Source organism: Enoplosus armatus, chromosome 15 (genome assembly GCF_043641665.1).
Source record: "Enoplosus armatus isolate fEnoArm2 chromosome 15, fEnoArm2.hap1, whole genome shotgun sequence".
NCBI lineage: Eukaryota > Metazoa > Chordata > Actinopteri > Centrarchiformes > Enoplosidae > Enoplosus > Enoplosus armatus.
Window position 1 is genome coordinate 16,599,510 of NC_092194.1, and position 12,331 is coordinate 16,611,840.

General features: G+C 39.3%; 1 protein-coding gene across 1 annotated transcript; it reads right to left on the reverse strand.

Annotated features, from left to right (window-relative positions):
• On the reverse strand, nt 1-6,903 carry crip1 (cysteine-rich protein 1). The gene is made up of 5 exons (XM_070919984.1): nt 6,756-6,903; nt 2,199-2,293; nt 895-952; nt 434-478; nt 1-277 (listed from the first exon to the last, which is right to left on the reverse strand). Exons 1-4 carry the CDS (start codon nt 6,793-6,795, stop codon nt 438-440), a joined length of 234 nt encoding a protein of 77 aa, XP_070776085.1. The 5' UTR covers nt 6,796-6,903; the 3' UTR covers nt 1-277; nt 434-437.
• Between the last annotated feature and the right edge of the window lie 5,428 nt (nt 6,904-12,331).

Genomic DNA, 12,331 nt, shown 5'->3' on the forward strand with positions numbered 1-12,331 from the left:
CAAATTTAAAAAGTGTTTAATCAGAATGTCCACCTTAATAAGAGGAAGAGACTAGAGGACAACCACTTCATCACTACATCACAGGAATACACAACCATGTTCAGAGAAACAGAGATCAAAAACATAAAATAAAAACACATGCACACAAAATGTTTCTTCTGAGTGAGAACACAGTTTGTTTGCTGATTTTTATTGGGACTTTTGAGCATGCTGGCGTCTTCGAACTACTTTCCAGGCAACATTTTTCTTTTTTTTACTGCAGGGCCGGAAGCTGAACCTGAAGCAGAGAAAACGCACATCAGGCAAAGTGCAAAGTACAAGGATGGATTTGCTCAGAGTCAATGTCTCTGTTAACAAATAGCATGAGAATGTGCGAGATAAACAAATGTAAGCAAATTATTTGGTGAATGAGTGATGAATGTGTGCTTGCTACCTGTCTATTTATAAGTGTGGCTCTCGGATCCACCACGTCCAAATCCTGAGAGGAAAGAGACAGGAAGCATTACTTCAGTGAACTAACACTGACATTAATGGAAATGAAAGCCGTGACATGGAACAGGATGGAAGACTTTTACTTTGGAGATCTGAGAGAGAATTTCAACTACCTCTTTCACTCAAGGTGGTACCGGTTATGTAATGACTGGTTTATTGAGAGTGTGATATCAGGTGACCGTGTGTGCTTTAATAGCACCGTTTACAGCACAATCACATACAAAGCATCATCCTCACACAGGGCGAGCAAAGGTGACTGAGCCTTCGCCGTCATGGCTGCCAGGGGCTCTCGCGACATCTCGCAATGTTATTTTTAGTTAGACATTATGAAAGAGGTGTAAGAAGGTCAGAGTGAGCTCATTCATTGTGTAAAAAAAGGTTATTTGAGGAGAACGTGCTTACCTTTAGGTCCAAACATTGAACTGTAGCAGGGGTTGTTACAGTATGGCTTGCCGTCATGCTGTAAGAGGCAGGGTTGTATTAGCACTGGTATATTGAAAATATCAAAACATATGATGTATGATCAAAAAGTTTAATTCTTTGTCAAAACTGTAGCATTAACTGTTGATTTAAAGACAGAGAAATAAAGAAATGCTTTTTTAAAGTTCTAATGCTGTATCTCTGTGTTAATTGTTTATCTCTTTGGTTTATATGTTAAATATATGTTCAAATAAAAAGTATTTCATATCAAAGTTCCTTTCTTTTTCTCTTCCTGTAAGAATTTATAATATTTTTGGTTCATCTTGAACTTGAGGGTGTATACGTACATTTACCCACTCAAATATGACATAATCCAATTAGCGACAAGCTAACCCCTCCCATTTTGTAAAACGTCCCTTGACCGTTAGCTTGTGGGTCGTGAAAGCTAGCAGAGGGATATCATAGTAGGAAGTGCTGTAAAACCATATAATATTTTTTTATTCTTAAACTCGGGAGTATACATAAATGTATCTGATCAAATATGATTTGAGGCGACAAGCTAACCTCTCCCATCATATAAAATTGCCCTCGACTGTTAGCTTGTGGGTGGTTGTAGCTAGCAGAGTGATATCATAGTAGGAGGTGCTGTAAATTATTGATGACTCATTTTGAACTCAGGGGCGTATACTGTGCATACATTTATCTAATCAAATTTGATTCAGGGTGACAAGGTAACCGCTCCCATTTCAGAAAACTGTCCTTGACCGTTAGCTTGTGGGTCGTACTAGCTAGCAGAGCAATATTATAGTAGAAAGTGCTGTAAAACCGTGTAATATTTTTGATGAATCATCTTGAACTCGGGTGTATACATAAATGTATCTAATCAACTTTGATTCAGGGTGACAAGCGAACCGCACCCATTTTAGAAAACTGTCCTTGACCGTTAGCTTGTGGGTCATACTAGCTAGCAGAGCAATATCATAGTAGGTGGATCTGCGATCTGGCTCCATTTTCAGTGCAAGTCTAACAAATCTTTTGCAAAGCAAGTGCCCATACAGTACACTTTGGTGTATTTTTTTATTATGTATTAGCCCATATAATATTCTTTATCAGTAACTGTCCATTTGAGTGTGCATTTGTGGGTATTTTTTCTGTTTTAAAATTCGAATTACAAATGCATTTTTTTTTAAATCTTTCCTCATTTAGGTCGTCATTAGCTAAGTAACAAACATATAAACTATTAACTATAAGTTTGAGTTCCTTGAATGTGAGTCGTTCAGGTTTACCTCTGCATGTGAGCCTGCTGACAGCGTCTTGTTGCACTTCTCACACTTCAGACAGGGCCTGTGCCAGTCCTTCCCCAGTGATGTCACCCTCTCAGCTGCCAAACACACCAAAAGGCAAAATTAATAACCACAGCCTTGAACTTCCACAACAAAGAGAGATACTGTAGTCTGCAGAGGAGATGTCAGTGTCACAAGGGTCACACATGGATCAGGTCTGCGGGTCAGTTCATGAGTCTCAGACCAAAGTATGAGCTCATGTTGCTGTGATTTCTGGCCCAATATCAGTTTTAAACCAACAAGATCATGTCTTTGCAGATAACTTTGAGAGCACTGGGCGTGGTGCTTGAGTGTAAATGAGGACTGAGTGTCCCCAGAGGAATCTGCCCTCCTCCCGCCTCATAAACTCTGATAAAGAATGTCTTTATCTGCAGGGCTGATCTGCACAAACACCCATCAGGAGGACTGTAAAAGTCGGAAGGAACCCGACCCAATAGTCTTAAGTTTCAGACCTTTAATGGAGGAGATGGACATGAGTTAAGATGACTTTTGAGACTCGTCACACAATTACAAGCGAGAATCTGGCCAAGAATCTACATGCAAAGTCAAAAAACTCTTGTGAGTGAATATATAGGGTCAGAGAGGGCAAGCACAGGAAATTCAGAAAATGGAGAAGTGTTGTCATGAAATGAGGCTGTTTCTAACAAACATATCGTAACTGAAGAGCACAAAACTTGATTGACATCTGCAGATTTTATAAAAACATAAAAGAAAGTCAGGAGGGACAGCAGATGTATGAACGAATGCTGATTTTCAGGTGAAGCTACTGGTCTCCAAGCCTTCTCACAATATTAGGATGACATATTTCCTCCCTAAAAATAACCTGATGTGGCATGAGATTATGCAACAGGCAGCGGAAACAGGGAAAGTTCTCCAGGGCGAGGTCAGCCTCTCAGGCCTCTGGCAAGAAAACATTTCAGAAAAATGTGGCGGGGCTTGGAATGAAAGTCTGACCCGAAATAATTACTGTACTTGAAATAACAAACTAGTGAATGAGAAAACAGTGCCTGTCCAAGCAGTAAAGGAGGGGAGTCTCACAATTAAGTAGAGCACAAAGTTAACCCTGATCAGTTGCACCCTTATATTTTGTTTTACTCTTTTGTATATGGATCTGATAAAGCTTACTTTTGTGCACGGGCAATTTATTTTACCTGACGATATGACAAGAAATGGAGCGTGACAGACAGAGGAATAATGCGATCTGCGATCTGCATCAACTAGCGCTGACTGGAGCATTATGGAGCCAGTCCAATATACACAAACAGAAATCTGAATGGAAAAACACACTATCAGGGAGGCTGTTCAACTATTCGCTTCATTCCATCCCAAAAAAGATTCATGGAGAGGTTGTATAACACTTTGTGAGGCTAAAAAAAAAAAAAAAAAGACTGAATGACCTTAAATACAGTAACAGTCTTGAAAGTCTGAATATTTTAGTTTTAAGTTTTAAAGAAAATTGTTAGAAATTTATGGAAATATTCTCTTTCTGGCCAAGAGTGAGATGAGAAGATTGATATCACTCTTGTGATTTTACCCTAAATATGGAGCTACAGCCAGAAGCCAGTTAGCTTAGCTTTGCATAAAGACTGGAGACAGGGGGAAACAGCTAGCTTGGCTCTGTTCAAAAGTAACAAAATTTGTCTACCAGCACCTCTAAAGCTCACTAATGAACATGTTAGATCTCTCTCTTTTTTTTTTGTCCTCACCCCCTCACAATAGTAGATGGATTTTGTTACCTTTTGGACACACTAGCTAGGACTAACCAGGCTAGCTGTATCCCCGTTTCCAGTCTTTGTGCTATGCTAAGCTAACCAGCTGCATTTAAAGGAATACTTTGACATTTCATGGAACATAAGCTTATTTTCTTTCTTACTGAAAGTAAAATAAGAAGATTGATATCACTTCCATGTCTGTCAGTAAGTATGTAAATATTAAGCTACTAAGAGCAGCCTGTTAGCTTTGCTTAGCATGAGCAGAGGGAAACAGCTAGCCCGGCTCTATCCAAAGGTCACAAAATCTGCGTATCGAAACCTCTAAATCTCACTAATTAAAGGAATATTTGACATTTTGGGAAATAAGCTACTTATTCGCTTTCTTGTGGAGTGTTGATACCACTCTCATGTCTGTACGCCAAATAAGAAGCTACAGCCAGGAGATGATTAGCTTAGCTTAGCATAAAGACTGGAAACCTATGAGATCACATGAAAGAGCCTGATTGTGGTTTCTCCATCGTTTTCTTCATCCAATGTTGCCTTCATGCACAATCTTGGCACAAACAAAGTAAGACAAAACCTACACTACGTGTTAGTTTCTTTGGCGTATATGAAATCAGTGTTCCTGCAGTTTCAAACAACAGCAGTGTATAACATTTTTTTTTGTCTTCTGCTGTTCGTATAACTGAAACTGGACCCAGCCCCCCCCCCTCCACCTCTCATCATTCAGTGAGGCAGCGGTAGCCTGATTGTTTCCATCTGAGAAAGCTTAGAAACATTAAGACAGATGATGCTGGAGTGGAGCAGTGAGGTGAGATGGAGACGATCACAGACTGCAGAGTGAAAGAATGAGACATGCAGCGAGTTTATAGAGGAGGTTTTTTGGTTGGAAAGTTCAGGTGAATGGTGAGACTGCGCATCAACATAAAGAATACAAAGCTTTGTTTCAGGCTACTTTTCCCTCAGCTATATTTTAGAAAAGGGCTATTTTTTTTCTCTTCCTGCATGGAAAAGGAAAAAATTGGTCGGCTTGTTCTGGCCAAAACAGCAATTAGTTTGCTTGTTTTGGCCAGAAGGGGAAAGTTTATCCATGAAAAGGAAGAATGGGAAGCATGGCTCCCCAGTCTCACGGTCAATTCATCTGACAGTCCAAAGGCTTGGCTTTGGTATTCTGTATTGGCTTCGGCCTCTGTGCGCCTCTACGGAGAAGATTTACTGCGTTGCACGACTGAGCAGCAGAGACAATGTGGTAAATGGATTAAGACACGAATAAAATGGAGCTGTCCCTTTCCTCCCCTGAATGCAGTAATTGCTCCATGCTTTGATGGTATCCTCATGAGACAGACCTACAAGATCGCTCTGGAGGGATGGAGCTGTGTTTCAGGACAGAAGGAACCTGCTTCCTCCGCTCAATGGAGTCATTGTTCATGTAGCTCCTCGGTCATCAAGAAAGACAATTCAATTTCCGCAAGGAGCTCACATCTTAAACGCCAAAGTAACTTGATAACAAGAAAACTTACAGAGGGCAGTGACCTTTTAAAACTACTGGGCATTAATCTGCAAATATGGGTACATATACTGCAGGCAGACATAAAAAATACACAGGTAAGCGGGTAGACAGACCGCTAAAGAGGGTGAGCAAGTTAGCAAACAAAATTCTAGTGATGGAAAGTAACTAAGTACATTTACTCAAGTACTATTCTTTACTTGAGTATTTCCATTTCCTGCTGCTTCCTACTTGTATTTCAGAGAGGAAATATGGTACTTTTTGTTCTACAGATTAAGATTTAACATCCAGAACTGCAGTTTCCAAAATTATGATGCATTACAGATTGCACTAGTACCCAAACGTACATAAAGCAGTTATAGTTAGCTCTACCTCAACCAACAACATTTAAATACTACTTATTTGTTAATGCATCAGTGGGGGAAGAAGCATTCAGATCATTTACATATGTAAAAGCAGCAGCACCACAATGCAATAAAATCCTGCATTCAAAGTATTGGTGACAAAATGTACTTCACAAGTTTCAAAAATAAAAGTACTCATTGTGCAGAATGACCTCTGTCACTGTCATATTGTTATATTTTTGGATCATTATTCTCAGTGGTGGAAAGTAACCAAGTACATTTGCTTAAGTACTGTACTTGAGCACAAGATACTTTACTTGGGTTGTCAAATTTCTGCTGCTTTGTACTTATACTACTCTCAATTTCAGAGGGAAATATTTCACAAAAATTGTTACTGATTACTTTGCAAATTATGATTTTACATACAACATATGTATATACGTATGTGATGTCATGATTAATCATTTATTAAACTACTCACAAGTACATAAAGCTGTGAAAATTAGCTCCACTTTGACCAACTACAACATAAAGTACTAGTTACATGTTACTGCATCAATAATAATGATCAATAATATAACCAATCTGCACAACAAGCTAATTTTCTGCACATTTTTTACTTATTTGTGTATATTTACACAGTGATACTGCGACTTTTACACAAGTAAATGATCTGAATACTTCCTCCACCACTGTAAAACTCTACAAATATACAATAAAATATATTTTCTAAGGTCGCTAACAGGTTAGTTGATTTTATTCGTACAATATATACATTTAAAACGCTGCTTGCAGTCATGTGCTCGTCACCTTGTCAGTCTGTTGATTACACTCAGCTTCCTGTTTCCTCATTTGTGCAGAAAAGCAGCCACTTTTCATCAACCAGGAAAAGCAAAACGAATTGGACGAAAATTAAAATCAAGACAATCAATCTTACCGAAGTAAACCTCCTTCTGGCACTTTGGGCACTTTGGCATTTTGTCGCAGCTGTGTGTGTTAGTCTAGAAAACACGGTAGGTATCCTGCGGATGAAGTGTGACTGCAGCTGTGCTGACGGGCCCACCTGTTCGCGCTGACTGACCACGCCTCGCTGTGAAGTGCAGATGTGCGCTCCGTCCTGTATTTATAGCACCGAGGAAATAGTTCGAGCGAAACTTTTCTTTTTTTCCCCCTCTAACAGTGGGAGAGGCTTGTGTTGAGTCTGAGCGAGTGAACGTGCAGAAAACACTGAAATTAAAGAATGCTGCAATTTTTTGGCAAGTTTGTAAGTCATTAATCAGTGATGATAATACACAGACTTTCAGCTTTTTTCTTTTGCTTTATTAAAGTGCTAATTTTAATATCATTTTATTTCCATTAAATGTTAATGGATCTATCTTTTTTACAGCCACCTGATGAATGAGGTACATGATAATAGAATCAGGATGATCATTACAGTAAAAGCACATCGTTTCCAAAGATGTTAATATGATTTTAAAGCCCCCCTCAAAACTCAAAAATGTGTTGTTATTAAACATGCCAGTCTGGTTATACTGATTGTAAAATATTATAAATATGTGGTGGATCGTTTATATTTACTTGCTTCTTGAGACTTTCACAATGTTTTTTTTTATTAAAGTCCCCCTCCACTCAAAAATATGTTATGTTTGTTTGTTTTCACATTCATCTGCTGAGGGTAGAGGGAAAGTTTTGTGGTCCAGTATGCAACTTACACAGGTGTGATGAGGAAACTTAAAACCACACAATCAGATTGGACTCTACTGTGAAGTAGGAGTTGTCTCGTGTCCAACTTTTGAATTCAACAATATTTGCATATTCATAGATTCTGGATTTTTCCATGAGGGAGGAGGAGTGTGACTATTTTAAGTGTGTTTGTGAATCATTTGTTGAACTTAATTTACATCAAAAAAAATATATCAGACAAATTATTATCCAAAGCAAAGTGATTTAATTATAATCTTATAACATGTCCGGAGCGGATCTTTAATGTAAGAATACTGCACAATAACATAAACATAAAAATACAATGATGTCTGGTATTTATAAGTCATGTTTTATCACTTGTGCAGAGTCTGCATGTCAACAGCTGGACCTCGTGAGTAATCAGGTAATCACTGGGTTGCATTTCATACTGTAGTCTACTAATTAATCTTCACAACTCCTGCAGAATGCCTCTGTGGAATAAACAATAAATTATTAATACTAATAGTACAAAAGCTTTTCTGTTGTTCAGTTTCCTTTTGGTAACTTTATTTCACACCTTCCCAGAGTTCAACAGAGAGAGCTGCTGCAGAGCTGAGATATATGATTCATCTTGAGGGTTTTGCCCTTGAATTTTGAAATTAAATATGGCTAAAAATCCAAACGCTCAAAGTATAAATGTTCAAGGTTCATTTGATTAATCTCTTAGATTATATATATTACAGTGCTCCCATCCGACCCACCCAATGCTGGCGACATAACAAAATATCCATGATCTAAAAACATAGATTAAAGCAACATAAAACTACCAAACCACAAAAAAACTGCCAAAGTGAAGTTGTTAAACTGCCTCAATTCTTTACTTTCTGTGTGTGTCTGTGTCGTGAGTAAATGGACCTCCCTGCTGCTCGGTCATAATCTACTTGACGTGTGACTCCACCAATCTATTCGCTGCTGAATGGCAAGATAACCCACTTGATGAATAATCCAAGTCGAGGTGAGGCAACAAAGCTGGCAGCGACTGAAGACAAACACACGCACACCTTTGGTCTGCTATGCAAGTCTTCTCTCTATGAGGTTGTAACTCTATACGTATATTTATACGTATAGAGTTACAATAGAAGTGATACACCAGTGACTCCCGAACAAGGGGGTACTTGAACTTCAGTTACCAGGTGTTACATGGAAAGATTGTGGGGTAGCTCAACTAATATGAAAAAATAGAAATTACATTTAGATTTTATAATATATCCACAGCCAAAAGTAATGAATTAGCAGTTCAAATAGTAAGTAATGGATAAATAGTTAGCTAGCTTAAAGGTGGAAGGTAAAAGTGGGTTTAAACGTTTAGCTAAAAGTAACAAATGAATGGTTGAAACATCCAATTTCCTCCACTCTGAGTGGTAGTGGTACAAATGCCAACGTGACCAAACCAAACATTGACAGTTCAATTGTACAAAAAACGTATATTTATGGAGCTAAACTTGTCAAATATTCTTCAGTTAAAATGACCACATTTGAATCATGCCAGGGTGTCTGACTAAATCCAGCAGACTAGTAGCCACACAGCTGCTAGCCTGTTGTTTTTTTGGTAACACAGTAAAGAAAGTTGGCTTGTGATTGCACCATGACGATGATGATGCTACACGTCTCTCTGGCTCAGACCCTGTTTTGACTTTGACTTCACAGATTTCTGGGTGTAGCAGATCACACCCAACTCCAGGGCAACTTTTTACCTGATCAGTGGGGCTGAAAAGATGTCACATTATAATCTGTATCTGTGTGTGTGTGTGTGTATGTATGTGTCACTTTTATGTGGTGTATTATACTCATGCTGCAGAGGCGCACCTTCAGGGTGGTGAAGCATGTTTCTGCCAATGACCTCTAAAAGATAGCAAACCCTCTGAGGATCTCTTTAATTAAATCACCATGGCAACCAAACAAATAGCTGATCTTGTCAGACAGACCGTTTACAGTAACACAGACCTTTGGTGCTTTCTTTTCTTGCTCCCTTGGGGTATTCTGAGGTTGACTGATTAAGCTAATCAAGATGACAGTTTCATTTTTCTAGTCTCTCTTTATCTTTTACGGAGGTTGGACGAAGATTGAATCACAATAAACGCACACAGTTCATCATATTTCCATGTAATTTCCATGTAATGAAAACTTTCTAAACATCTGGTGCCAGGCAGAAAACATGGAGGGATTTACTTTTCTAGCAGAGTACAGGTTTCTGGCACAACTTCACCTACTTCCAATGTGCATGGAGAAGGAAAAAAGTCTGAAGAGGTCTAAACTCCAGCGGCACATGGAACAACTTTATTGTTATACTGATATCAGCCAATAGGGCATATGGTCACATTCCCAGACTGGCAGAGAGGCAAAGGGATTAACTTTCCTGGCATCAGTCAACTGTCTTATTTGGAAGAAGAAATGTTTCGTAACATGAACAGAAGTAGCCAACATGCCCAAGCAAAGAAAGAAGAGAAAAACACTCTAACTTGTTGTCATTTGGTTGGTCTATAGCATGCTAACATGCTACACCAACACGCCGAACATGGTAAACATTAACTGCTAAACATCAACATGATTCATTGTGAGCATGTTGGCTCAGCACTGGAAATTTTGATTGAACATAATTATATATCCGAAAATCCTTTTCAGATCTGGTTTACAGTGACAGATTTACCTGCAGGTTTTGCTGATTGGGGAGAATCTCCAAAGTCCTTGGGATGAGAGGATCGCCTTGTAATTTTCTTCGTGGGATGGTTTCTATTAAATCTGGAATGCCAGACAGAAGCTCTGCCCCCTGCAGATTAATCAGAAAGCTAATTTCTCCCTGCCACCCAGGTAGCCGAGGGTCACGCCTCAGCAGCCCGCACTCTGCTCCTGGGTCGGCTGGGCTCTCAACCAGCCAGCGAGGTTGGCCCCTCGTGTGTCTCTGTTACTGCCTTGTAATTACATATCGCAGTGATCAGCCCTCCTCCATCAGACAAGATTAACATGGAGGTTTCATGTTCTACATCACTAATCAAGTGCAGAGAACATGAAGACATTAATGTGCAGGGTCTACAGTGGAGACACTCGGTGAGCTGTACAGGTAGAAGCATCAATTCAAAATTGTGCACAGGTAGAGCTGCGTTTGGTGGCAGAAGCTGTTGGTCAAACCAGGGCACCAGATACTAGCGAGGAGAGGATACATTCAACACTTCAAATCATTTTGTAGGCTGATTCCACGTTTTTTTAGACACATTTTGGCCAGTAAATAAAGGGTTAAGTCTTTGAAACATCTTTTAGTTTTGTTTTTTTACTGAAAGTATGAACTGAACAGTTAAGTTAAAGTGGCTATAATCAATATTTCTATTTCAACTATGGATCTTATGACTATGTGTAATGTGAATGGCATCACTTGTAGATATGAACCCACAGATATTTATCACAGTCTGCTGCAGTTTGTTTACACGTTCGCCATGACAACGTAAAAGGTGACGATACGTCAGTGTTGTGTTTACAGCCGCCTTCAGGGCAGATTTAAATAAAATATGGAGAGAAAAAAAAACCCATCTAGCCAAGGCCCTTTGCAATGCATTTTAGCTTCACAGCCATCAGAATCAAAGAGCTACACACTGGGATCTTGTAAAGCAGTCAGTTTAAAAGGTTAATAATTTTACGGCTGAAAATGGGGGCTGGGTCTGGCACCCAATTTTGGGACTGAAAAATTATGTCATGTTTTCCTCTAAGATGTTAGTCGCACTACTTTTTTCTGTGTTCCATTTACATCATTCAAACACATTCATTCAGACTGTGCGGCGACCAGCGAATTCATATGATCTAAAAGCGCCCGACCAAGAGAGTCGTGTGATTAATGTGATTAAATTTCCCTAAACACAGGGGAGCTACTGTGAGCTACCGTCAGATAAAGTATGTTTTACTGTTGGGAGCCATAAATTCTGTAGCATGACATCATAGCCTGTTACATCCGTATTTGTTGGGAGGAAATCTGCTCGCTGTGAAAGAAGTTCATCATCAAGAAAAAAACATTTTTATTTGACGTTTAAATAGCATGAGCATTAATCAGAAAATTAGGAGAAAATTGGAGAGGCCTCTCAAGTCCGAAATTACTTGCAGAGCAGCAAAATGAGCTCAATATATTTAATCTCAAAGTGAAATCCCCTGCTCGGCTTGTTTTAATTGTACCAACATCCAACATGGCATCTGTAATTATACACGGTGATGGATCAGGGTCCATGCAGAGCACAACACAATCTGTTTTTAGGAAATCAGGGAGTAAAAGCAAAACAAGCCAAAACAAGGTGTCGGCCATCACTCCTCCAGATCTGTCAGATGGAGACCCAGAGGAGGGGGGCGAGGCTGGGAAGAAGACGAAGCCAGGGAGCAGCCTGTTAGAGGAGGACACTGTGTCCATTCAGGGAAGCGCATGCTCTCGGAGCGGCTGAGTCACAGAGGGAAGTGCTTTGAAACCAAAAAGTACTCATGTATGTTTATTGTAGATGTATTCAGTTTCACATGCATCACTGCACATGCATGCAAATACTGTGCATTCAGAGAAGTTGGTGACATCTGCAGCAGATTATACAGATGAAACTGAAAGTAACCAAAATGCACATAAAGTGGCTATAATCAAAATATTTATATTAACAATGGCTCACATGATTACTTCTGTGTGAAAAGGTATTGTAGTGATGAACCCACATAGTTTTTGTTTTATGGCCCACAACTTTACTGTTTTGGTTCACTCTGTTCTAGCTCGTGAACTTAATAACCAGATATTTCTCTCGGGAGTTGGTGGAG

Bases quoted from the DNA above. Each gene is read 5' to 3' on its own strand.
- crip1 (XM_070919984.1), bottom strand. From the start codon at position 6,795: ATGCCAAAGTGCCCAAAGTGCCAGAAGGAGGTTTACTTCG. The intron at 2,294-6,755 runs GTAAGATTGATT...TGTGTTTGGCAG, and splicing joins CCAGAAGGAGGTTTACTTCG to CTGAGAGGGTGACATCACTG. The intron at 479-894 runs GTAAGCACGTTC...CTTTCCTCTCAG, and splicing joins TTCAATGTTTGGACCTAAAG to GATTTGGACGTGGTGGATCC.